This window comes from Gallinula chloropus (genome assembly GCF_964237585.1).
Source record: "Gallinula chloropus genome assembly, chromosome: 16".
Classification (NCBI taxonomy): Eukaryota; Metazoa; Chordata; class Aves; order Gruiformes; family Rallidae; genus Gallinula; species Gallinula chloropus.
Genome location: NC_140101.1, coordinates 15,629,893 through 15,655,934, shown reverse-complemented (window position 1 = coordinate 15,655,934; position 26,042 = coordinate 15,629,893). Strand labels below are relative to the sequence as shown.

At 60.4% G+C, this 26,042-nt stretch overlaps 1 protein-coding gene across 5 annotated transcripts in view; it reads right to left on the bottom strand.

Moving 5' to 3' along the window:
- Positions 1–22,720, bottom strand: part of DLGAP4 (DLG associated protein 4) — a gene marked incomplete at its 5' end in the record, with an annotated part of 66,146 nt that extends 43,426 nt beyond the window's left edge. For 2 of the 5 annotated variants that reach the window (XM_084271721.1, XM_084271720.1), the window contains 5 exons: positions 7,405–7,651; positions 8,779–8,829; positions 11,664–11,778; positions 14,912–15,129; positions 21,770–22,720. In XM_084271721.1, coding sequence (XP_084127847.1) covers positions 7,405–7,651; positions 8,779–8,829; positions 11,664–11,778; positions 14,912–15,129; positions 21,770–22,720 — 1,582 coding nt within the window. Of the gene's footprint in view, positions 1–7,404; positions 7,652–8,778; positions 8,830–11,663; positions 11,779–14,911; positions 15,130–20,226; positions 20,398–21,094; positions 21,149–21,769 lie in introns of all 5 variants that reach the window. The other 3 variants (XM_084271718.1, XM_084271717.1, XM_084271719.1) reach the window with 3 other exon arrangements.
- Positions 22,721–26,042: the final 3,322 nt, after the last annotated feature.

Here is a 26,042-nt window from a genome sequence, read left to right as displayed (position 1 = left end):
GCAGCCCCGTGCGTGGCGGGAGCGGGGGAGCGAAACGCGGCGGAACAAAGCGGGGTTCTCTCCCCGCCCCCCGCCGGAGCTTCGTCTCCTCGTCACGGCCGCGGGAGCCACGAAGACGGGTTCGGCGGCGCGCCCCGGCTCGCACCCACCCGCAGAGAAAAGGGGGCTCGGCTGAAAGACCAACCCCCCCCACCCCCCCAAACCCTCTCTGCCCCGCACTGTGCGGGACCGAGCGCTGCGGGTGCCGGTGCTGCAGCGGGTGCCGGTGCTGCAGCGGGGTTGCTCCAGCGCTGGCAGGAGAAGTCCCCAGGGGCAGAGACAAATACGTGGAAAAGAAAGCAGCGGGAAGTGGGTGATTGTTGGGTGGGGGCTTCCTGCCCGCCACAGCCCAGCTCCATCCATCCCGATGGGAGCTGAGCCTGGCTTCGCCAGGAGCTGTTGCTGCGCTCGGTGCCTGCGCTTTGTGCCCCCCCGATCAGGCTGCAATGACAAGAGGATGGACGTGGCAAGGTTGTGCAGCTGGGCAGAGCCCTCCCGGGCAGAGCCACGCTGGGTTTGGCACCCTGGGCACAGATGCTGATGGAGAAGCATCCGGCTCCATCTCTGATGCTGCGTGGAGACAGCGGGAGCTGAGCGTGGGCTGCGGGGTGACCTCTGCGAGGCCGGGGCGCTGCTGTCACCCAGCGCTCACGGGGCAGTGGGCACCCACAAGCCCGGCGTGCTGTGGGCACTGCTGGGCCTCGGGCTGCGCCTGTAGCTTTGCAGGTAGCGCTGTTGCCGTGGGGCTCCCCGGCTGGCAGTGCCTGTGCCGCCCCAACGCCTGTCTGTTTCCATCAGTCCTTGGGTGCTCTGATTTATTTATGACTGGCTGGGCTCACGGTGCTCAGCAGAGCAGGGCTGCAGCAAGGAGAGATCGAAGCACCCGGGGATATGCTGGGCTGGGGGCTGAGCACACTGTGCTCAGCAGTGGGATCATCGTGGATGAGCAGCAAAGTGGGGTCAGAGAGTCCTGAGACGTGGGACCTGCAGCCCAGGGCCTCTCCTCTCTGCTGCCTACCAAAGGAAACAGGGGAACCGGTTCCTGGCCTGGGAGCGGTGAGCAGCTCTGGACTGAGAGCCCCTCACCCACACACGGGGCTGTGAGCGGCCGGTCGCTTCCTGAGCCCTCAGCAATACCCACAGCGTGGCTCAGGAGATGGAAAAAGTAATGGAAAAAGCACAGAGGAGAGGGAAACCAACCCACAATGAGAGAAACACGCACAGAGAAATCCTCCTGTGCCTGTGCTGCCTGCAATGCTGGGAATGCTGAGGGCTGGGTGCCTGGCCATACTGGGCTTCACCCAGCCCCACCGTGCTGGCACACTGTGTGTCCTTGCTGAGACCCTCACCAGTCACCACTGTGCTGCTCGGGAGATGGCACAAGCCTCGTGGACACGAAGGGAGATGTGGAGAGGTGCTGAGCAGCGCTGACAGCAGGGACACAGAGCAGCATCTGTGATTGCCTGTGCCAGGCAGCTCTGTGCTCACCCAGTTCACGGGGGTGGCAGCAGGACCAGTGCCTTGGGGTGCTATGGGGACCCTCAGCCCAAGAAGAGACCTTCAGTGTCAGCCATACCTGGCACATTGCTCTCCAAACAGCACGGCCCCATGGGCAGGGCACTACACCATGCATGGGCTCCCTGCTGCTGCTCTCACGGAGTCTTGGGACTAGCTGAGGTGCCACCTCCCACAAGGACAGTGCTACTGACTCCCTTTCCTGCCATCAGGGCTGATAAAAGCAAGCCACAAGAAGGGCTTGGCTTTCTGAAAATGCTGGCAGCTGCCTTTCTTCCACTCCTTTGTAGATGGCCCCTGCTGCGAGAAGGCTTGGCCAGGACCTTGGCAACGTGCTCGCTTCCCAGTACTAAATCTTCCAGCAGCCACTTCCACCTCGCCTGTGCCTGCTTGTGCAGAGCCACAGCATCGTGTGTGGGCTGCAAATCCCCCTTCCTGGGCAAGGGATACTGGTGTGGGGCTCAAACCCCCCACTGCAAACCCCCCAGTGTTCTGGGCGCTGGAGGCATGTGCAGCAGGGGCTTGCTGTGCCAGGCACTGCCTGTAGCAGAGCTGGAACCGGGCAGCAAAGAGCACCCAGGGCAGCTGTGCTGGGGCAGGACAGAGGTATTTTGGTTATGGTAGGGTCAGAGGGCAGCTTATAACCACGGTAGAGGCTTCCTGGGGAAAGGGGAGGGCTGTCTGTGCGCAGGGCTTGGAGTGGAGTCTCCATAGTAACAAGGAAAAGATGGGAGGTGACAAACAGACAGGTAAGTGTGAAGAGAAACAGTTGTAGTGAGTTTCTTTGTGTCCTGCAGCCGTGTGAATGCATCATGGAGCGTGTACACAAAGCCTTTTTCCCCTTACAAACACTGATGGAGCATGCAAGAGAAACCCTTCCCCGGTGCCCACACACACGCGCGCTCGCTCGCTCTCTAATCTCTTTCCTGCTGGTATGTCAGAGGAAGCTATTTTGGGAACGTGAAATCTAGGTCAAAAAGAAGGAGAAAATCAGAAGGGAACACTAACAGTCTCTCTCCTCAGAGGCCGTACGGGGTCAGCCCTGGCTGATACGATTAGTGAAGGGGCCGCAGTGGTGCCACAGCCACTCACAGGTCTGGATTTTCCTTTGCCTTCCCACCAACCCCTTGTCCCCCAGAGGAGAGGGGGCCATGGAAATCAGGAAAGGAGAGGAGCAGAACTTGCCTTCCTACCCAGAGACTGGGTAATCACTGTGCACAGAGAAGGAGGAGAAGGAGGAGGAGGAAGAGGAGGAGGAGGGTGCTATCGTCCCACAGTGAACCAGCCCCTGGGGGTTTGGTCAGCATGCTGCTGCTTTGTGCTGTGACAGTGCACCAAGGGGTGCAGGCACTTTGTTTTTCCTCCACGAAGCACAACCACCCTCTCCCTGCAAAAGCATCGGTGTGGGGACACCAGGCTGGGGTCCCAGCACGTCAGTGAACCACCCTCTCCCTGCAAGAGCATCGGTGTGGGGAACCGGGCTGGGGTCCCAGCACACCAGTGATCCTGGGAGCCATCACTCTGGCACAGTGGTGAAAAGAAAAGAGAAAAGGAAAAAAAAACCCACCCAGGAATACAAAGAAGACAGAAGGCAAGCTGGAGGCAGAGGGGTGCCTGTTCTGTCACGACTCTGGGGGTGTCTCTCCCAGGTAGTGCTTCGTGCCCTGCCTGGGTTTGGCAAAGCTCTGAGTGGCATGAGGTGGGTGCAGCCCTGGCAGTTTTTTGGGGGAGGGGTGGGGTGGTGGCTCTCAAGGATGAGCCTCCTGCCTGGCTCTGGTTGGGGTCAAGTTTGGGCTGGCCTGAAGGATGAGACTTTCTCGAGCTCCTTCTGCTCCAGGTGGTTCCCGAGCTGGGAGGCTGCAGCCAGAGCCACTGTCATGGGGTCAGCAGAAAGGGAGAGCAGGAGGGTTGCTGCCTGCCAGAGCTCACACTCCCAGGGACACCTCTCCCTGAGGTCCACAGACACAGCCCAATCCCAGGGGAGCAGGCAGAGCTGGGCTCCTGAAAGAGACCTGGGCACGGGAGCCGGGCACCTGGGCTTTCTGGGAAACAGGGTGCTAAATCCCAGGGCAGGATGCTCTGAGCAAGGGCATCCTGCCCTGGGGTTCAGCACCAGTTACCAGACAGTCCAGGGAAGCCTGGGAAGAGCTCTGGTAGGAACTGGCTTGGTGTGTGAGCTTTCCTGGCTGTCACTGGTGGAGGCTGGGCTGGGGTATCTCCATGCTGGGGATTCTCACGTCCTTTTCCTGGGCTTCTCTCACCTCAGCTTCCCTGTTTCCCCCGAACATCAAACATCCCTGTACAGCAAGCAGGCTATTAAACAAGCAATTCCCAGTGCTGCCTCTAATAAGAGGGAGCTGGGGCTGGGGAGCCCTTTGTAATGCTCGGGAGCGGCGTGGCTGAGCGCTGGCAATTAGATGAATAGGTTTCACTGGGGCTTTTGAGTCTGGGGCTTGGGAGGCACACAGCTTTGTTTAAGGCTGATCAAGGGCAGCTCATCATCTGTCTTGCTGGCTGTCAAACGGGAGCTAATTGCCTTGTAATGCGCCAGTGACACAGGCGGCAGTGGGAGGCACTGGCTTGTGGGGGGTGTGACAGCTGTCACGGCTCTCCCACCCGCCCCGCTCCACACACAGACCCCCGCTGGCAGCCTGGAGCTTGCTGCACCTCCTCATGTCCTCAGCTGGTGGCTGAATCCCTTTGCTCTATGATTTGGGCCCACCCCCCCCTTCCCCGCCCCGCTGCCCTCAAGGAATGACAGGCCTGTGTCAGCCCCGGCAGCCTCGCTGCTGCTGCTGCCTCTTTAGGATGTGTCCCTACAGAGGAGAAACCCACCCCCCCCTCAGGGACCAGGCCCATGATGGGCACGGGTGGGCACGTGGATGCTGGGGCAGGAGGGTGTCGTTGGAAGAGAATGGGTGAGGCCCCTCTGCTGCTTCACCCCGGAGCCCTGTGTGGAGCAGAGGCCACGAATGACCCAGATGATGGTGCACCCGCTTCCCCCTACTGGTCCAAACTGGTGCTGTGTCAAGCTGTGAAGTACCAATCTGGTGCTCTGAGGCCCCCTCGCACAACACCAACCATTGAAAGGCTCAGCAATGCCTGTCTGCAGGGGACACTGAGCCTGGCAGTTGATTAAAGGTGTGCCTGCACCCAGACATGCCTCCTGCCTCCCCACCACACACACACACACACAAACACAGCTGCTCCTCTCCCCTCCCCAAACATTTCCCTCCCCAAGCCCCAGCAGCCAGTGCAAAGGGCTGGAGGATGTTCTGGAAACCTCTGCTGGGTCATGCCAGAGAGAGGTGGCAACCAGGCATTTCAGAAGCTCCCTTCTGTGCTGGGTCTGCTGTCGCTTCCCCGTGTTAGCCTGGGCTTGCAGCAGGGCTGAGCTCAGCAGCAGCCACGCTGCCAGCAAGGAGCAGGGTGGCTTTGCAGGGAGCAGGGTGAGCCAGGGTGGGAAGAGTGTGGGACAGAAGCAGGGCACAGAGGGGGTAGGAAGGAGGGAGAGGGCTGAGCACGCAGCCTGTCCCTCCCAGGGATCTCTTCCAGTCCTCACGCCATCCCATGGGCTTTCACTCTGCTGCCCCTGGAACTCAGACACTGAAGGGGAGACGAGGGCACTGGTGGGTCTCTGAGTGGGAAGGTCTGGAGCTGGCCAGTGCTCCCCTTCCTGCTCCCTGCTCTGGAATCCCATCCCTGCTGGGATGGGGCTCCCCTGGCTCAGACAACAGCTCTGTCCTGCGCTCTGGCAGGGATGCCCAGCCTGCTCTGAAACTGCGCTGTAGCTCCGTGATTCGGTGCCAGAGCTCATGCTGAGAGCAGCCTGCCCTGCCCAACCTGACCCCAGCATCCCCATGGGGGAGGTGACAGGATGTGCTGTCTGCCCCCACCCCTCTGGCAGCGCTGTACAACCCTGGAGAGCTGCTGAATTCCTCCTTCCCACCGGTGATGTCCAGGCACCACCATGTCCGGGAGCATCGAGGCATCACCTTTTCCAACCAGTTCCACAAACTGCTCCTGGGATGGGCCCCTTGAGGTCCCTGCACCTCACCTTTACAGCCAAACCTCACCCTGAGCACTGGGGCTGTCCAGCAGCCACGAGGGCACAGGCTGCCTCCAGAACCATGCAAAAGTGATGCAGATCAAGTGACTCATGAAAAGGTGACAGGTTTCTCTTTTGGCAAGAGCCTGTCAATGCTCCAGAGCCTGCTCCCAGTGCCCCAACTCATCCCAGAGGTGCTGGGTGCTCCAGTGGGACAGCCAGCTCCAGCCAGATGTTTGGGGAAGAGACCCACTCTGCTGTGATGCTGGGAGCTGCCTCCTGGGACAGGCATCCTGGTTGGGGAGAATGGGGCTGCCAGCAGCCACTCCCCCACTCCGGGCCATGGACTCACTCCTGACTCACAGCAGGGAGAGGCTCTGTCCAGTACAGTAATTCCTGATCAAAAGAGAAGGGCCTGGAGTGAATAATGCCCACATCCAGTGCCAGACGGGCGTCTGGAGCTGGGGATAATGCTGCTGATCACCTGGTGCTGGGCTTTGGGGCCTGGGAAGGCTGGTTAGTGCCTCCAAACTCAGAGCAGGGCTTGCTTTTACCACACACCAGGGATGCTGGGGTCTGTGCACACCTGATGGAGAGGGAGGTGTGCTGGACACCTCTGCAGCTGCCACAGTTCTGCTGCTGGGAGAGAAAGCAGCAGGAGCCAGGCCAGCCCAAGGATGGACCCCCAGCATCTCACTGCCAGGTGGTTTTGAAAGGCTGGTCCCTAGGCAGCAGCCCGAGGGCTGGGTGTGATGGGGTGACGCTGTCTGTCTGCTACCTCTTCTGCCCTGCCTGCACCTGGGTTTGAGCTGGGCTGTTGCCTGGGTGGCACAGAAGCTGAACTGGTGAGCCCCTCGGTCAGCGTGCCGCTGCCTGGGCTGCGCCGTGCAGGCCCAGGCTGGCTGGGGTCCTGCCCTCACTTGGCTGCAGCTCGGGCCCCTGCCTGTGTGTCAGCTGGGTGAATCGCAGACCCTGTGGATCTAGAGGGGCAGATTCCCACCATTTTCCCTTTTCCCCCAGATCTGACCCCTGAGACCTGTTCCCAGGAGTCCTGCCCTGTGCAGGAACCTGCAAAGAAGTTCATGGTGAACCTCAATGCTTTATCCCACCTCTGTCACTGAGGGACAGAGGCAGATGACTTCTGCTTTCCCTCCTCCCACCAGCCCCGATTTCTGCCTCTGGCTTCAGGGGCTGCTGAGATCAGGAGATGCTCAGGCCCTGAGCAGCCACGTGCAGAGCCCCAGTGGGCATGTTTGTTCCTGAGAGTTTCAGAGTGGGATCACAGCTGTCAGCTGTAGCCTGGGCTGGGGTAGTAAGAGGTGTGTAGTGGGGAGGAGGAAGATGGAAGCTATCGACAGTGTAGGGCAGTGTACGTTCCTGCTGCTGCCACAGCGCTGCTGGGCTCGCAGAGGGGGCAGCCTGGGCAAGGTGGGTACCCCAGGGGTGCTCCCAGCCACAGCACCCAGGCTGGGGTGAATGAAGACTTTGAGGTCTCCCAGAGCTTTGCAGACCACATCAGCGGTGCTGGCCAGATCCCAGCAACCAGAGCCCATCTGCCACCGCAGCACCCGCATGCGGAGACCAGCCCCAGCCATCCTAGGGGCAGCCCTGGCCTCCCTCTCCAGCACAGAGCAAGGCCCCACAAGCCCACAGAAGTCTCAGACAACCATGGCTGGAGATACTGGTGTGTAGGCCTAAGATGCTCAACACCTCCTTGGCGGTTGGCAGCAGTACCCCCTCCCCATCCCTGCTGGCATCGCGCCCCGTCCCGGCTGCCGCCCCGCCGCGCCGCGGGCACTCACTGCTGTTGGTGGGCAGGGTCCTGCTGCCGCTGAGGCTGCCCGTTGGAGGGGGAGAGATGGAGCGGACGGAGCCCGTGTCCTCTTCCTGGGAGCAGCCCGCCTGGATGGCTCGGAGGTAGCTGTGGCTCCGGGAGCGGAAGTAGCTGGGCAGAGGCAGGTCCAGCACCTCCGCGGCGGCCGACTCGGCCTCGCTGTAGGTAGAGTCGCAGACCACCTCGTACTGCTCCCCCAGCTCCGGCTCTGGCGCCTGCATGGGAAGAGGGGCACAGCCAGTCAGCCCCTGCCCGCCCGCAGCCCTTTCCCTTCCCTCCTGCTCCTCTCCCTGCAGCTCCCTGCTGCTGCTCCTGCACGGCCCAGCTTTGGGCAGAGGAGACTGGGAGGTGCAGTCCATGGTGCTGGTGGGGTGCAGGATGCCCAGAGAGGGAAGAGGAGACCCTCCTCCTCGCAGGACAGAGGGTCTCTGCTTATGGAGCAGGAGAAACTTACCACCACAGTGCCTGTGGAACACTCCCCAGTCTCTGATGGCTGAGAGTTCTTGAGGCTAAAGTCCCTGCCCAGCCTCTGACAGGTGCCCCTGTCCCATCAGCACAGCTGGGAGACCCCAGCCTCAGCTGCGGGTCCCTGCCAGGGTGGGTGTGCTCCTCCGCTGGGGGAGATGGGCTGGCCCTACAGCGGGGTGCAGCGTGGGGAGAGAAGGTGGGAGAGCGCGGGCTGGGGGCACAGCCTCCACCTTGAGCAGGGACTGCTCTGGGTGGCCCCATCAGGAACCTGGGGGGCCCCAGGAGAAGTCTCAGCAGCAGGCTGTGGTGTGGTGTGAGCCGAGCAGGGGCAGCTGCTTCTCCTGCTGCCCCCATCTCATTCCACCCACGTCCCTGGCCCTGTCCCGCTGCCCAGTTTGGCCTCTGCTCAAACTTGGCCTCAGGAGGGGCTGACCTGGGTTAGACCAGATTTGGCCTAAAGCAAAGTGTTCTGAAATACAGATCAGAGATGCTGACGTTGGCCCTGATGCTCACTCCCATCTCTCCTGGCCCTTCCTTTGGCCTCAGGGACAGTGTTTCTGCCCAGCAGTGGCATCTGAGCTCCGCAGAGTTTGGCTCAACAAGTCCATCTACTTTCCCCCTAAAACTGAAGGTCCCTAACTCCCTGCTGGGGCCAGGGGAAGCAAAGCTTTCCAGCTGCCCTGCAATGCCCATGTTGGGAGTGCTGCCTCCTTCTTCTCCACCATCTCCTCCTCCTCCTCCTGCTCTCGCTCCTGCCGCTGGCCCTGGGTGAGGACTGGCCCCACGGGCTGCCTTGCACCCTGCTGTGGGTGCCCAGGCTGACCTGAGGAAGCTCTAGGAGGAAGGAAGAGCGAAAACACCAGCGGGACGGTACCTGCTCTCCATGGGTAAATATCTGAGGGATAAGTGAGGGGGGTCCAAAGATCTGGAAGAAAGAGTTGGAGAAGGTTAAAGGCCAAGAACGGGGGGGGAGTCCCTCACACAGACAGCCATTGCACAGGGACCGAGGACACAGGGAGCGGGTGGCCCGTCCCCTGGGACCACCTGCTGCTGACACTTCAGTACAAACTCCAGAGCTTGTCAGATGCCAAGCAGGATGCCTCACAGGGCCCTCAGACAGCGGCACAGACACGGCAAAGCTCCACGGGACACCTCCCAGACGCAGAGAAGCTGCTGCTGCTGCATTCGACCCGCTGTACGCACCACGTGTCCCTCTCTGTCTGTATATACACAGGGCACACTTGGGACACACAATGCTGGGACACCCCTTGGAAGACATGGGCTACCTGTGACTGCTGACTGTGGCTCCCAGTCAGCACCACTGTGATGCCCCCAGCACCTCACAGTGTGACCAGGAGCAGTGAGGGGCCCCTGCAGAGGCGGGGTGGATGGGCAGCCCGAGTGCTCCATGCTGGGGAAGCTGTGCTTCACCCTGATGGGGCTGGGCTGGCCACCTCTCCTCCACTGCCAGGCCAGGAAGAAGCCACACAGAAGCAATACCACCTTTTCTCTGTAGCAAAGTCATGGCACACACCAGCATAAGGACAGATGCTCGACAGACACTGTGCTGCCTGGGAGGAGGAATGCCTTCTCCTCCTCTCCATCCCTGGTTTGCAGAACACGTCCACCCTACAAGCTCTGCCCTGCATGAGCTGCCCAAGATGACCCAACTTGGGAAGTATCCAGGTTCAAAATGTACCCAAGGGCAGAGGCTTGGCTCTGGGGGCTCGGTTCAGCCCTTCGACTCAGGGCACAGCTCACAGTGTGGATGAGCAGTGTTGGGGGGCACCAGCTGGCTCGCTCTGGCCACTCTTCCCCATGGTGTGACAGGTGGATGGGGCCATGCACACCCAGTGAGCTGCCAGAGGTTTGCAAAGTGGGGCATCAGTTGGGTCAAAACCAAGTGAAGTGGACTTGTCTTTCAGAGCTGGGTATGGTTTTGTGTGGGAAGACACTGGGGGCTTGTTGGACACACAGGGAAGGTGTTGGAAGTAACACAGATTGAGGGCAGGGGAGGAACTGCCTCTGGTGCTGGATGAGAGGGCAGGTCAGACCCACCAGAGGACCAGAATGTTGGCTGCACCAGCTCCATCCTTGATCAACAGAGATGCAGTCTGTGGGAGGCCACTAAATCCCAGCACTGGACACTCTGGATTGGAGGAGAGCAGGCAGGGAGCATGGGGTGATGGCAGCCCCACGCTGGAGCGGGTGCTGTGGCAGTCGGCATGCCCCAGTGTCACAGTGCTGCCTGGCTGCTGGTTTGCCTGGGCAGCTCCTGGCACATCATGGGCTGCTCAGACCCTCCAGCTCCACAACTCTTCTGGTATCTTCAGGGGGTGCTGCACTCAGCTGATCAGTGGCAGCTTTAGGCAGGGAGGGACAACAGAGTCAGTGTTGTCTTCATGCAGAGCCCTGGCTTCAGACACGGATTTACACGCAAAAGGACAGGAGTGTGATGGTCCTGACCCCTTCTCTGTGCAACGAGACACCCAGCACATTGCTGCTGCTGTACAAGGAACAAGACCAACCACAAGGAACATGTACTCCCACGAGCAGTGCCCGCTGCCCTTCCCCAGAGCTCTCCACCACGGGTTCCAGCTGTTCCGCAACAGCCGGGGAGACCAGACCGCAGACTGGAGAGGCTGGTGGGACAGAGGAGAGCTCAGAGCCCCACAGCCTGGAGAGAAACATCAGCACCCACCACTCACCCTCCTCCATGCTCTGGTTTGGGGTGCCCATCCTGCCCTGCGCTGCCGCCCTCGGTCATTGCTGTGGGGCAGCGCAGGAGGGACATGTGTGTGCACCAGTTCCCACACAGACACGTGTGAACAGAGGTGGGGCCTGACAGGGGCCCTGGGTGACAGTGAAATGGATGGGTGAAGCTTGTGGAGCCATTGCTGCTCTGGGACCTCCACTCCATGGGTGTACTGAGAGGATGGGCTGAGAGAAGCACATGGGACCTCTGCAGGGGCTTCATCCTGGCATGGGCTGTGTCCTGGCCTCTGAGGCATCTGGCCTGTAGCCACCCAACCCCGAGCTGCTCCAGAGCAATGCCAAGGGGAGGCATGGTGTGGGACAGGGAGTTAACCCCAGTTCGCATCCCAGAGGTCAGGGTCAGGACATGAGCCCACTCTGTGGCAAGGGGTTTGCCACCCACCATCAGCATCCTTGGCTTTGGCCTTTCCATGGGGACCAGGAATATCCAAGGGAGACACCCCCAGCTAGCTGACAGGACAGTCTCCCAAATTACAGGCACCTTGTTCTTGGGTCCAGTCTGCTGCCCAAGGGATGCTGCCCTCAGAGCTAAGCAGGGTTACTGTCCCCAGTGACCCCCACAGGGCCCTGGGCTGGATGCACCATTTACACGAGCGGGGCTGGCCCGGTCCCTGTGCCCACCCAAGGGGTGTACAGCCCGTGCAGGAAGCCTTGTGGGCAGCTCCTGCATGGTGACACGTTGGGACCCTGCACTCAGAGCTTCACCCATTGCTGTGAAGCATCACTCCGGGCTACCAGACCCGTGGCCATGGCAGAGTGCTGCCCCAGCAGCACTGAGAGGAGGCAAAGCCAGAGGAAGGTGGGGTCTAAAATGAGTCATAATTAAGGAGTGGGCCCTCATACTCTGGTAAAGCTGCCAGAGAAGAGCACGTGCAATTTCTGGAGCGCAGCCAGTGCCTTATTTTGGTGAGGGAAAAAGATGTTCCTCTCTCCCCTCAGCTGGGGTGTGCTGGTGCAGCAGGGCTCAGCCCCCCAGCATCTCACCTGGTTGATGCAACTGGACTCGTTGACGCTGTCAGAGATCTGGTTGTATTCTTCCTCCCAGGTCGGGAACTTTGGAGGTAGGAGGATCTCAACAGAGTCCAGGCGGTCCAGGCTCCTGCCAGCAGAGAGAGAGAGAGGGGGTGTGAGGGGTGTCCCCATGGTGGGGGCTGTGCTGGGGCTGCCCCCCTGCCATGAGAGCCAGACCACCCCTGCCCACGGCACCCCCTGCCAGGCACAGGCACATGTGGCAGCAAGGAGGTGATGCTGGGCACTGAGCCCACTGCTCAGCCCCTCTTGCAGCTCCTGGCCTAGAAGGAAGCACATCCTCACCTTGCTGGGCCTGGCTTGAACACATGGGTGAAGGTTTGTGGGGTGTGGGGGAAGGAGAGGGGACAAGACCTTGGGTCCCACTGCTCCCAGGAATGGCCCCAGGAATGCCACCTGGGACAGGTTAGTCTTGCTGAACCCAGGGAGCACAAGGGATCCATGCCAGCATCACAGCCCTGTGGGCAGACCAGCTCTTGATACTGGGGGCCGAGGTCATGGAAGCTGGGTCTTCACTGCCTGGACTGGTGGGGAAGGGGTGAGAGGTGGGGTAAGAAATGACTCTCAGGTGTTATTTTTTGGACTTAGCAATTGGAAACAGCTGCAGGATTTTTATTTTTTGCTGTTTAGTTGGTGTAGAGGAACCCAAAAGCTTATCTGGAGGAAGGTCAAGGGAGCCAAACTTGCATGACAGAGCCGGGTGGTCAGCATTGCCAGAGCAGATTTGGCTGCAGGCTCTGAATGAAGCTCTGTCCCCATGTCCCGGGCCCCAGCAGCAGCCTCTGCAGCAGGAAGAGGGCTCACTGAACCCCATCCAGCCCAGATCACAGCCAGAGTCTCTGCTGAGACCCAGGAACACAGGGTGCAGTGAGGATGAGGAGGGATGTGGGAGGGATGGGGCTCCCCTGTTCTCTGGTTCCACTGTGAGACCCTGTGTTGAAGGAGTTCTCGTCACAGACCCCGTGGGACGTGGCTGAGGGCAGGGTCAGACACACCAGCCTGGAAGAGCTGTGGGGACCCTCCCTCTTGAATCACACGTGGTCCCTACAGAGAGCCCTGGGGTGTCGCTTCCCCTGCGCCCAGCAAGGCTGCGGGTGCAGAGTTCCGACTGTCACCAGCCTGGGGACAGCGCGGCTGTGGGCAGGGCACCTCCAGAGTCTCCATCCTGGGGTGTGATGAGAGCCCCAGGGAGTAGTGTCCCCTGCCAGGGGTGATGGAGGAGACACCCAGGCCCAGGGGATCTGCTGCTGAGCAGCCAAGGGCAATGTGGTGCTCAGGGCTATCTGTTTATTGCCTCGTTACCCTCGGCCTAGGAGGGTTTTGTCTGTGACCCTCACACAGGGACAGATCCCCTCTCACTCCTCTCTGCCTGGTCCTGGCTGAGGCTGCAGCTTTCCTTCTCCCTGGTGTCCCTCCTGCCCCAAACCACAGTGTCCCCGGTCTGGTGGAGCCCAGAGGTGGCCTCAGCAGCTCTGGCCAAGCAGATCTTGGTGAGGGCTGGCATGGCGCTGTGCCCCGCTGCTGTCCCAAGGGGTGCCAGGCTGGTGGGGGACCCCAGGGAGGTCCTGCAGCAGAGTGGCCACAGCATCCAGAAAGCTCCTTGGTGGGGGGTTGAGGAGAAGGGGGGCTCAGCAGAGGGGGGCGAGGAGAAGGGGAGGTCAGTAGAGGGGGGTGAGGAGAAGGGGGGCTCAGCAGAGGGGGGCGAGGAGAAGGGGAGGTCAGTAGAGGGGGGTGAGGAGAAGGGGGGCTCAGCAGAAGGGGGTGAGGCGAGGGGGGTCAGCAGAGGGGGTGAGGCGAGGGGGGGTCAGCAGAGGGGGTGAGGTGAGGGGGGGTCAGTAGAGGGGGGTGAGGAGAAGGGGGGCTCAGCAGAGGGGGGTGAGGAGAAGGGGAGGTCAGCAGAGGGGGTGAGGCGAGGGGCGGTCAGCAGATGGCAGCCGTGCTCAGCGCCGGCCTGGCTGGCGCTCGGGCCTGTCCTGCGCCAGGCCCAGGCGCAGCTTAGGCCAGAGCAGGATGCCATGTCCCTCACTGGAGCGCAGCCCCAATCCCTGCCCAGCCCCAAACCCTGCCCAGCCCCCTCTTTCCTGGGCAGGATCCTTCCCCCTCAGCAGAAAGCACTGGCAGCAGTGGCCACAGCGCCCCAGCCCTGCCTGGACCCCTCCTCTCCCATGGCTCATTCAGCTCAGCCCCTCCTGCTCAAACACCCGGCCCCTTCCCCAAAGCTGTGGGCTCCCCAGCATCGCGGGTGAGGTGCTACCCTGATGGACCCGACCCGAGCGGACAGTGAGCTCACAGCAGGGAGAACCACAGTCTCTCCACTTGGGAATTTTGCATCCGAGAGCCCTAGACACAGCTCTACTCCCCCTGAAGGGGATGTGAAGGCAGGGAGCAGGCATTTCCATGTTCCCTGCAGTTAATTGTGTCACCACCTTCACTGCCTGCTGCCCCCCACTTCCTCTGGCTCTGCCTGCTTATACCAGCGGTTCATCCACAGGGGCTTCTGCCTCCTCCTACTCCCCTGCTGCCCCCGTGCCTTGTCCTGGGAAGTGGAGCAGCCAGTGGGGACACTCCAGAGCATCACCATGTCTGGTGGTCCACACAGACCCTGTCTTGCAAGGACCGATAGATGTCCTGTCTCAAGCCACTGTGGGTCTTCCTCCTTCAAAATACCTGGTCCCAGACCTCTTAGCTCATCCCTCCTGGCCTCCATATTACACAATCTATTATGCCAACAGGCCACTTGCTGGCTGTCCCAGAGTCCCTGGGACACCTGTGGAGCAAAGGAGATGGCACAGTCCCAGCAGTCCGTGGGCTGCATGCCAAGTGTCCTCAACCAAGCTGGCTGAGCATCTTCCGTGTCTAAATAGCGTCACGGGGTTGGGATCTCTGCGGTCCCTCAAAGGAACTGATGCTTAGAGAGGAACTCTGCACAGCTCCACCAAAGGAATGTCCTCCCTGTGACAGAGGGGACAGGGACCGGGAGCAGGCTTCTAACAGCAGGGCTATTTGGAGTCACCAGGATGGAAAGCTCTCTCTCCATTCCTTTGCCATTCCTTCTCCTGTCCTGCCTGTCTCCATGGGCAGCCTGAGCTGGTGTGCTGGAGCCTTGCTGGGCTCTGATCCCCACATGGGTGCTGCTGGCTCGACCCCAGGACTGCTGCTGGGGTGTCCTCTGTGTAGAGCTCCTGGAGGAGCTCCGGCGTTACCTTTGGGTGGTGCTCTGCTCACTCAGGGACTGTTGGGTGGCCTTGAGGTAACTCTGCCTCCGAGCTGCAGTTTTCGGGGATGGTTTGGGGCTGGTTTCTGAGTCTTCACTGTCGTCATCCCCCATGGCTTTGATGTAACTCCCGCTCCGCATGCGCCGGCACGGGATCTCGCTGTCTTTGTCCCGAGACAGCGTGTTGTTCCACTCCCCCTGAGGCACCTGCAAGAACAAGGGAAGCATGAGCAGATGTGCAGGGTGGCACCTCTGGGACCAGTGGGATCACGGTGACTTGGGAGGGGATCGGTGGCAAGGACAACTGCTGGACCCTCAGCTGGAGCGTAGTGGGAATGGGAGATGCAGTTCCTTTCCAACCCTCCCTTACCAGTTCATGCCAGGCAGCCTGTTTGCTCACCTCCAGTTTAGCACAGCTACACACAGCCGTTCACCCACCAGCATGGCAAACCACCTGCACACCAGACCATGCTTCCACAGTCAATACAAGCTGCACAATGCCAGGCACCACGGGGAGGGAAGACTCTCACCAGACTGGCTCTGGGCAGTGGGACAGGAGTGCAAAGCCCACACTCATTGAACATGAAGTGCACGTACTGGTCAGGCCAGGGCCATCAAGATCTGTTGTAGACCTGTGGATCAGAGCCCAGATGCTCACTAGGTCAAACACCCTTTAAGGTTTCTGAGTTGAAGCTAACTCTTGAGTGGCCATAATTCCTTTCTGAAGCCAAGCCAGGTCCTCACAAGTCCTCCTGGAGCTGCTCAGGCACCCAGACCTTGTGCTGGCCTCTCTGCACAGAGACGAGCAGTACCTTGTGCAAGAAAAGCACTTTGAACTTCACTGAGATGACAACTGCAATTAATTTAAGGCAGACACTGTCTCCTCTTCCCTCATTAGACATGGGCAAGCTGATGGCCTGAAGCAGCCAGCACTGCTGTGGGGCTGTCCCGGGAAGGTCGGTGGCACAGCTGAGGTGCTTGGTCAGCAGCACAGTCAGACCTCAGCCCAGGACCCATCAGGACAAGAGCTACAGGTGGTGAGGGGCAGGCCAGGAGAAAGATGGGGCATCTGAGTTGCCAGAGGCAAGCCTTGGTGGTCAAGGAGAAGCAAAGGAAGAGCGAGGAGCACAGCAGTGTGGACACCAGGACAGCCCACAGGCCCCAGTTTGCTGCAGGAAGCAGCCTGGCTGTGAGGGCCATGGGCAGCGGTGATGGGTCCCATGCTGAGCACAGCTCGTGCTGCTGGCAGTGTCCATGCTGACTCTGCTGGATGGAGCTGCTGGGGCTGCCCATCTCCCCAGGGGGCCCTGGGATTAATCAGCCAGTGTCTGTGTCGTGCTGTGGGGGGTGCACGGAGCGGTGCTGCCACTAACTGTGATGAGCTGGAGTCCTTAAGCACTGCACGGCTCCTGTTGCCCTCCTTGTTCACAGCAGGCAGGGTCTGGGGGAGACAGAGCCAGCCTGAGGGTGCTGCTGGGGCACAGTGTCTTCAGATGAGCTTTGGATCTGCAGGCAGTGGCTCCTTGTTCTCCTGAGAGGGCCCGGGGTGTGCTGGATGCAGGCTCAATCATGGCAGTTCAGCTCGCTCCGAGGGCTTTCCCATGTCTGGCCAGCCTGCTGCTGCTTGTGTGTGTGCAGGAGAAGGGAGGGGACACCGCAGCGCTATGCAGAGTGGCCCCCAGACAGCCCAGGGCATGGCTTTGGTGATGGGGCTCCCACCATGGACCAACAGCCCATGAGGCAGGGCCTGTGTTGCCAGGGCTCGGAACAGCCAGCCAGGGACAGCATGTGGGGTGGGTGCGAGATGCAGGGGGGTGACCGAGATGGACCGAGTCTCACATGTGTGAAATAACCCTGGCCAGGCCTCCCTGGCCCTGCTGTGGCTGGAGACTGCCCCAGCTCTTCCTGCTCTGCCTCCTGCAAGCATCGTGCTTGGCAGCAGCTCAGGAGGGTGTTATCCAGCAGGTTCCTACAAAAGAGCAGAGAGCTGCTTCTCTCCTGGGGGTGAGGGTCCCTCTGCCCCAGCCCAGCCTCACTGGGGGGGGGGGAGCCTGCTGTGGTGGCTGCCTGTGACCCCTCCAGAAGGAGATGGGAGCCCTAAGAAGCTCTTCTATACCCATGGCCTTGACCTCAGCTCTGACTTGAGGCTGCATTTTGCTGCCTGCCTTCCCCTGAGGCTGAGTCGCAGCTCCTTGCCTGTGAGGTCCCTGGGCTGGTAAGGGGCTGTGGTGGGGGGGGGCAGCCAGGGCTGGAGTTGGCAGCCCCTGGCTAAGAAGATGAGCGCTTCCCAAGCAGGAGCCAGGGCACCTGCAGATGCAAAAGGTGTGTTCTGTGGGGCAGAGAAAGATTTAGACCCTGGGCTCTCTTGGAGCTCTGATGCTGCTGCTTGAGGGCAGGGTCTGTGGGTCGCTCAGCTCTGGCTTGTGTATCCGCCTCCTGGCCTTGGGCATGCTCAGGTTTAAGCAAAGCAACACCAATACAGCATTTTCAGTAGGTCTCTGCTAGTGCAGGGTGTCAGCATGGTGAGCCAAGCACCCCACAGCACAGCCTGCCCCATATGGACCCTGTCCCTCTCCAGGGATGGCCTCCACCAGCTCCCCGTGGCATCGCGACAGCCCACAACTGAGCTGCCTTGTTTCTCCTCTCCCTTGCCTCACCTTTGCTCTGCTCCTTGGCAGCGCAGCAAGGAACAAAGCTGCTCTTGAGGTGCTCCCTGTAAGCCTGGTGCCCCAGTTTGGAGCATGTCCTGACTCTGTTTGTGCAGAGTCCACAGGGACTCCTACAGATCCTGCTCCCATGCAACAGAGCCCAGGACGTGTGTTTCAAACCTGCCACACCTAAAAAGAGAAGTAGGTGTCCTTGGGGGTCTTTGAACGCAGTGCAGGTACTTAAGGTGCTGTTCAGGGTCTTCCAGGGTTCTTCTTTGCACCTTCAGGCACCTCAGGGTGTCCCACAGTCCCTGAAGCCCTGTGACAGGGGTGAAGAGCCCTCAGCATCTCCTGTTGTTGAGGGACAGGCCTTGGTGGTGGCCAGCACAGCACCTCAGTGGTGGCAATGGCCCTGGGCTGTGTATTACAGTGGGAATGAAGGCTGCCTTGTGTTGCTCCTTGGCCTGGCCCAGAGAAGCTCAGGAGGCTCCTCAGAGGCCAAGGGAGCCTTCCTGCTCTTCACGCTGCTCTCCCAGATGTCGACTTGCTTCTGCCCACAGTGGTTTGGTTGGTGGGAAAGCGGGAGGAGCAAGAGGATGTCCAGGTTGGAGCCCTTGGTGGTGGCTGCTGGCACAGAGGGCTGGGGGAGGCAGTGGCTGTGGCTGCAGAGATGCTCTGACAGACTTTAGGATGTGGATCCTCCTCTCTGCTCAGGCTTGGTCCATGCAATGCCCAGCGGTGGGGGCATGTGGGATCCAGAGCTGCTTCTCTGCGGCCTCCCCATGTCAGGGGCTGAGCGTGGAGGGAAAAGGAAAGAAGGGGCCACACAGGAGTTCTCCCCTGTCCCCCCTTAATTCTGTGTGGGGCACTCACCGGTCACCTGGCGCATTGACAGGGGAGAGAGGAGGGAAGGGGCAAACTCCAGTCCTGGGTGCTGGGCGAGAGGTCTGCACTGCTCCCATCGCTTGGGTGAGGTCTGGGGGAGGGGACGCTCGCAGAGCACAGGGGGCTGCACTCGTGCCAGCCCTGCCATGCAGCCCAGCCCCGCAGGCACAGCCATGCACCGCGCGCGAGCCGCAGGCGCCCGGGCCGGGCGCAGGGATGCACGGGCCATGCAGCCAGGCGAAGAGACTGCGCCCCAGGCAGGCACACCGCTGCTCCCTCCGGGGCCGGATCCCTCGTGGGGTCCCGAGGGCTACACGTGGTCCCAGGCAGGTCCCCCAAAGCTGCAGCCCAAGGCTCCTGGGAGTCCTTCTGGCAGGACGCTCTCCGGGAGGGCCCGTGCTGGGTCCCCTGCCTCTGGGAGCTCTGCAGGGCTGACGTGAGGGCACCCAGCGTCAGCACCAAGCAGGATCCCCACTATGGATTCCAAATTTGTTAGGGGGGCTGCTTTGATGCGGTCTGACTGTAAGAGGGGCTGGGGAGGCTGATCTGGGTGACGCATCAGGCGAGTGGTACCTGTGGTACGACTGTCCCCCGGGAGCCCTGACGCTGCGCATCCCTTCGGCGTGGCATCGGTCTCCACAGACGTGGGTCTGAGTCGGAGGCAGGAATGCTGCTCAGCCCTGCCTGCTCCTGTTTGCTCCCTGCCTGGGGCACCTTCCACCCCAAGATCTGACCTCTCTGCCCCTTCCCTTGCACTGCCCATGGTGCCCATGGGGAGGGGAGAATGGGAAATGGGGAGCACAGCCTCCCTGGGGACTGTGCTGTGCTGCCTTGGGTACTGCTCTACTGCTCCCACCCTGACGGGGCAGGGCTGGACCTGGAGCTGGGTAATCACCCACTCCCAGCTCTGATGTCTGGGTCTGGGGATGGGCCTGGCAACATTGCATGGACCCCCAGTCATCCCCAGTGAGCCCCAAGACTACCCAGAGCCTGCAAATGGGGCAGGGGATGGGAATAGTCCTGGGGCCTTACCCTATCTTGGAGGCTGGGGGATCCTGTTTGTCCCCATCCCACTCCTCTTGCCCTCCCTCATGTCAGAGGCACACTTGACCTTTGGGATCCACTGGACACTTTTGCCTTGCAGCAGCCCTGTCACAGCAGGGCAGAGCCCTCTGCTCCCCAGCACCAGCTCTGCAGGCAGGCAGATGCACATGGTTGCCCACCACAGCACAAGCAGGGAATGTCCTCATCCTGCTCCAGGGAAGAGTGGGTGGCAGGGGACATGTGGCTTTTTTCCCATACACTGAGCTCCAGAGGTAACTTCTCCATCACCAGCTTAGTCCCCTTCCTGTGCTGAAGAGGGTCTAGGTGCCATCACCCCATCCTAGCCCGGGGGCCCCAAGTCCTGTGCCCTGCCCTGCTGGGCTCACACCGGGTGTCTGGGAGCAAGTTTGGCCCAAGTATCTGTGACCTGCTGGCCTGAGGGAGCTCCTAACATCATCTTTTCTGGACTGGGTGCCCGGGTTCTTGGCTTTGCTGGTGAGATGCTGCTGACTGCAGGGGCTGCCCCAGGTGCTCAGGATGCTGTCACACCCCGGTGACCCCCAGTGCCCCTCCAGCCACGCCAACAGCAGCTACTGGCTTCTCCTGAGCGGAGCTGTTCCTACTCCGAGCCTGGTGGTGCAGGCTGCCAACCCTGTCCGATGGTCCCAGGAGGGTCAGGGCGGGGAGGGAGCTGGGCAAAAGCTTCCCCTCAAAACAAGATCCCTACCTGGCCGCTGCCTGCGTCGGTCGGCCCGGGGCTGAGGGGCTGGTCCCACCTCCGCGGGGGCTCGCTCGGCTGCAGCGGGGCGGCACCAGTGTCCTCCCAGCCGAGCGGTGGGGCTGCCCAGCTGCTGGCCGGGCTCACGCCACCCAGCTGCGCCCACAGCCCTGCGTCAGGCTGTCGAGAAACGGAGGCTCATTACAGGGATGGGGAACAACCAGCCTTGTACTACCCCCCGGCCGGGGCCAAACCCTGCGAGGTGGGGGGCTGCGAGGGTCGCATTCGGCGCCTGCGCTGGGCTCTGCGCCGCGCCCAGCGGTGGGGACGGCGCTGGTGGATATTCTGTCTGCAGCTCCTTAAGCTCCTAATGCTTAACAGAAAGGAGGGGGGCAAAGGAAAAGAAACCAGGCCGAGAACACTTCTCTGATGGCGTTCCTGACGCGGTAAGTCCCTCTGAGGTTTGATTTGCAGCTGTGGCCAGCAAGGTGTTGGAAGCAGAGTGTGCTTCAGGACCTCATCGCTCTTCAAAGCCCCCGCGCCTGCTGGCCACAGCCAGGGAGCCCAGGACGCCTTGGAGTTAGAGAGGATGCTGGAGGTTTGCAGGCACAGAGCAGTCCCCTCCTCCCCCTATCCAGGCCTGGCTTATTTATCTTCATTCCTCCCTCTAAGGGCCCCCCTGGGTCTGTGCTCCTCAAGTGCCGCTTTCTGAAACCGCCACAGTGAGCTGGTGAGCGGGGGGGGGGTTTCAAACCAGCATTAGCCATGCAGGCTTCTGCCATGCAAGTGGGGCAGCCAGCACTGCCCCCCTGCCCCACGGCCCTGCGGGCGGGCGAGCAGCTCAGGCAGCCGTGCCCCGCAGAGCCGCGGGTCCTACCAGCGCTCCGGGGAAGCTCTGGAGAGCAGGGCTTACTGGGCACGCCGGCACATCCTTGCGATGCGTGGATTAAGGGGTGAAGCATTAGTTATTACCGGTGACCTTCAGACCGTGGGGTGGTGGTGGCAGTGCCTGGCTGGGGGCCAGGGAGCTATGTCTGAGCAGGGGGTAGGAGTCGGTGCCCGTGGGCATGCCTGGGCACTGAGTGGACACAGCCATGTGTGTGTGGCTACATGCCTGGCTGCCTGTGGGCCCACCCCACCTCAGCCTCTGCAGGGTCTGGGTGGGCAGTGGGGGCATGCTGGGGTCCTGCAGCACACGGGGATGGCAGCAGAGGGTGCTGAGGCTGTGGTGTGGGCATGTCACCTCCCGCCCCTGCTGCCACGGCCCAGCGCAGGGGCTAGGGGGTCCTGGGGCAGCAACCCTGCAGCTGCGGTGGGGAGCTGGACTCCATCAGCACCGGCATCCCTGCAGGAGGTGTGGTGCTGTCCCCAGGGCCTTGGTGAATGTAACCCCTCCAGCCCTCTTCTGGCAATGTGGCTCGAAGGGGCAGCTGAACACCTGGAGATGTTTGACAAGGTCTACCGCACATCAGGGCGCCTACCGAGAGGGTGTCCCCTGTCCTCCTGTGCTCCCCCTGCACGGAGCAAGCCATAACCCCCCCGCTGCACCCACCTGCAGGTAGTGGTAGGCCAAGTCTTGGTGGCAGGACTTGGATTTCAGCAAGGCTTTATCGATCGTGGCAGAGGCCTTCTGGCACACTTCCCGGGCATGGCTGAGTGTCAGTGTGGACCAGGAGCCCCTCTTGATGTAGTTGGAGTCATTGTTGATGGGGATATTGGTGCAAGGGGTGACCTTGAGGTCATTATTGCTCTTGGAGGATTTCAGCATGTGCTCGCTGATGGTGTTGTAAGCGTGCATGAAGTACTTGGGCTGGCTGTGGTCTGGCTGCCGGCCCAGCGTCATGAGGCCCATGGGGTTGCGGTAGCTGCAGGTGTCGCTGTCCAGGTTGTCGTCTGAGCTCCACCAGCCTGAGATGTTGGATCTGGTCCTGCGCTTGGGCTCGGAGGTCTTCGCTCGGTCTTTGCTCTTGCTCCTCCGATTTTGCTTGGGGTCCTCTGCCCCCTTCTTGCCATTCACGTTGCCTTTGGTGGGGCCCTCCAGAGACTGGGACTTGGCAAACAGCTTCTGGACAGAGTGGACAAGGTGCCGGATGCGCCCGGGACTCTCGCTCCGGTGCTTTGCGTCGCTCCTCTGAAACTGGAGGGTGCTGAAGCCATCTCTGTGGATGGGCAGCTGCTTCTCAAACTGGTCAAGGAGGTTTGCAGGCAGGCGGTTGATTTTAGTGGCTTGGGCATGGCTTGGGAAAGGGTTGTCATCTGGGACCTCGAAGTGGGAGTTGTAATGGATGCGGGGGAAAGTGCTGCTGTTGGAGATCTGGTTGTTGAGTGGCAGGAGACAGTCGCCATGGAGGGTATTCTGGGCTGGGAATCGGGGGTCCATGGTGAAGGAGTCGGTGGGGCTGAGGAGATAAGGGTTCCTGTCCTGCGGGGCATAAAGAGAGTCTTGAGGGGAGTCCAGGTTATCGGAGAGGTGGCGGCTTCTGTTATCTCCTAAGCCCTTCATGGTCCCGGTGTTTCCTAGAGCATCGCTCAGGGATGGTGTGGCAGAGCCCTTGCAGGAGTGCTGACCCTGCTCCCCCGCAGACTTCCCTGCACCTGGAGGAAGAGGAGAGATGCTCAGAGCCTGCAGAGAACCTCCTTGGCAGCCAGCACCTCACCAGCGTGTCCTTGGGAGGGCTGTCCCAGCTCTGAAAACAAATGCCACCAAGGTTAAGGGACAGAGGAGAGAAGCAGTATGGGAAGGAGATGACATGGCAGGAGGGGAGGAGAGGGATGAGACCAGGGGAGAGAACAGGGTGCAGGAGAGAAGGAGAGGAAGGACTCATTCTTTCTAGCTGCTGTTTAAGTGCCTCTGTGTCTCAGTGCTCAACCACATGCTTCTTAACTGACACTGCTGCTATTTTTCTGCTCTCTACACGTGTTTATTTAAGGTAGCCCCTTTCCCAGACAGCATAACAAAGGCTAGCAAGGGTGCTGCCAGCAAATCACTGCCTCTGACCCACTTGTTCAGGGGGCTGGAGAGAAACCTGCTGTCAGCCACTGCAGCGGGCCCTGCCTGAGCCAAGGGAAGTCTGGAGCACCCTGTCTTCTGCACGATGCTTTGTGTTTCTGTGGTTACTGGGTGCTGGGAGGGGGCTGGCAGCCCTGCTCTCTGTGCTGTGTGCAGAGGTGCTAATGCGATGTGATGTCGAACGTCTCCTCTCCAGCGAGCGCCCTGTTCCGTGCCGTGTTCTACCCTGGGGGAAGCGTTTCAGTAGCTGCCATGAGCGCAGAGGTGTCCCTCAACACTCACAGCCTGACCTGAGAAGCTGTTTGCTGCTCAGCTGATCTTCCCTGCATCACTCCCAGGGGAGCTGTGTCACCCTCTGAGCCTGGCTGGCTGTCCCTCGCTGGGGTCCCCTCTGCTGGGGGTGGAGGGGGCAGCCAGACACAGAGGGTCCCTGTGGGGCAGGGGGCTCCTCACTCAAGGTTTCTCCAGTGCCCTTGCTCAGCCCAAAGGGACCCTGGTCTGTGCTGGTTATACAGGGTGGATGGGGGGGGAAAGACAAAGAAAGACAAACTTTCTGGGGCTGCTCCAAGATCAGTGAACACAGAGGTGAGTTGGTGTCAGTCGTTGTCAGTAGTATTGTTTCCCATACTCAAAGCCTATTTGAAATCATGGAGTGTGTGAACTGATTCATATTTCCTTTTACCTCCAGAATTTACCTTGAGAAATTCCTTCCAGAATTTCCTGGTTCATATTTCCTTTTGCCTTCAGTTTCTTATTTCATGTCTGCATTAGTCTGAGCACAGCTGAAAGGCAGCCAGCAGACACTGAAGCATCCTGCAGCTGTAAAAAGGAAATCCTGGATGGCTTTTTCAAAGCCCAGGCCCCCAGAACATGCACACATCTTTGAATGGCTCCTCCTGGGCTGCTGTGGGAGCTGGGATGAGAAGCAGAGGAGCCATCCCAACACTGGGATGACCCAATGTTCCCCAACATCTACCTGGAAGAGCGAAGAGTGGCTGGAGCCTCAGAGCCTCCAGTGAGTTCATGAGAAAGGAAACCATCATTTGCTTGTTCCTAGGAATCAAGTAGGATAAGGATGCATCCTGTGAGAAGCAGAGCTGGAACTCTGGGCTCCTGGCTTCTCCCTGGTGTGAGAATTAACTCTGTCCTAGCCAAAACCAGGACAAGCCGCAGATTTGACTCTGGTCTCCTCGAGGAGCCTGTCCTGCACCCAGCCTGGTCAGCACAGGCAGCTGGGACCCAGCTGGTGTGGGGGAGCAGAGTCAGCAGGCACTGAAGGATGGGAAGGGCTGGCAGATGTTTTCCTTCCTCACAGGGGAAGAAATGTGTTAACAAGGGGAGGCAGATGGGGTGTTAAATAACTGTTTCCAGGCGCAAAAAAGCCCCAAGTGCAACGAATTCCTTGGCCTGAGGGGCTTTTAAAACTCTCCATCTAACTCTGGCTCCCAGGGGGTTGGCAAAGCAAAGGCAGCCTTTCTAAAGCAGCAGAGCCTGGGCTCCTGCCCCACTCCAGCACCGAGACTCCCACTCCCCATCCTGTGACTCCCACTCCTGAGGGGGTCCTGCCAGCTGCCCCCCGGAGAGCTCAGCCAAGTGCATGGCCCCCCAGCACTCACCTGAGCCTGCATGGCTCTTGTCCCATGGCTCTTGTCCCCAGGGATCCTGTGGCCCCACACGGGGCTCTGTCCTGGCCACCCCTCCCGAAGCCCACCTGGAGGAGCTGTATGGCCCCGTGGGGTGGGTGCTCTTGGACTGCTGCTGCCCCAGACAGTGCTCGTGTGTTTTGGGGATGAAGATGTGGCTGTTACCCTGGCCTGAGCTGGGGGATACCAAACCTGCCCCTCTTCCCCAAATACCCATGTGGCATCAGCCTTGGCTGGTGTCCTGCTGCCTGGGGTCCCTGCAGGTGCCATCCTTCTCCCGTTGTGCTCTGCAGCAGCTCCATGCACCAACCAGCCTCTCTGCAGTCCCTTCCCCTTGGGACAGCACCTGTGTGGGGTGGGTGCTGGCTGGAGGAGATGGGTGTGCCAGGCAGCGCTGCTCCTGCTCTGGGCGAGCTGGCATCAGTGCAGTGGTTAAAGAGAGGTGACAAAAGGCCCCAGGAGATGTTCTCAAAGGAAACCCTCTGGACAGGAGACAGGGACAAGGTGCAGGGCAGCTTCCAGCCTGAGCCATCCTTCTGATCCTTTCAATTCCTGATGGCCATGAAAGGTCAAGCTCAACCCTGCCCAACTTGGGGAAGTCCTGCAGTTAGGGGGGAGCCCAAACCCTCCCTGAACACCACCCTGGTCTGCCCAGGCTCAGCTCTGCCTGCCATGGCCTCTTCCTCCCTTCCTTCCACGCCCCTGCTCTGGAGTCCCAGCAGGGTCCTTTGCTGGGGCTCAGCTGCCCAAGGCCACCCAGGCTCTGATGGACACGGTGCTTCTCCTGTCACATTACACTGCAGCAGTCAGACAGTCCCTAAGGAGACAACACAGTGCTGATTTGATTATCATGGGATGTCTCTGGCTATGGACAGTAAATGTGCCTTTTCCCACAAAGGGCAATCGATGTCTGAAGCAGAGATCTCCCTCCCAGGCACTCCTGAGAGGGGTTTCAGCCCTGTGCCTGCACATCAGCAGCGCTGCTTCGGCGGTCACTGGGCTCCAGAGTCAAGTGAAGCTGCCTCAGGGCTCAAAATAAACAGGGAAATGAAATTGGATAAATGAAATTAGTAAGAAAAATAAATGCAATGAAAGCATTGGGAAGGCAAGGGAAGAGTGGAGCCAGGGCTGGACTGGCTCAGGACAGCTCAAGAAGCAGAGGGGCTGGAGCT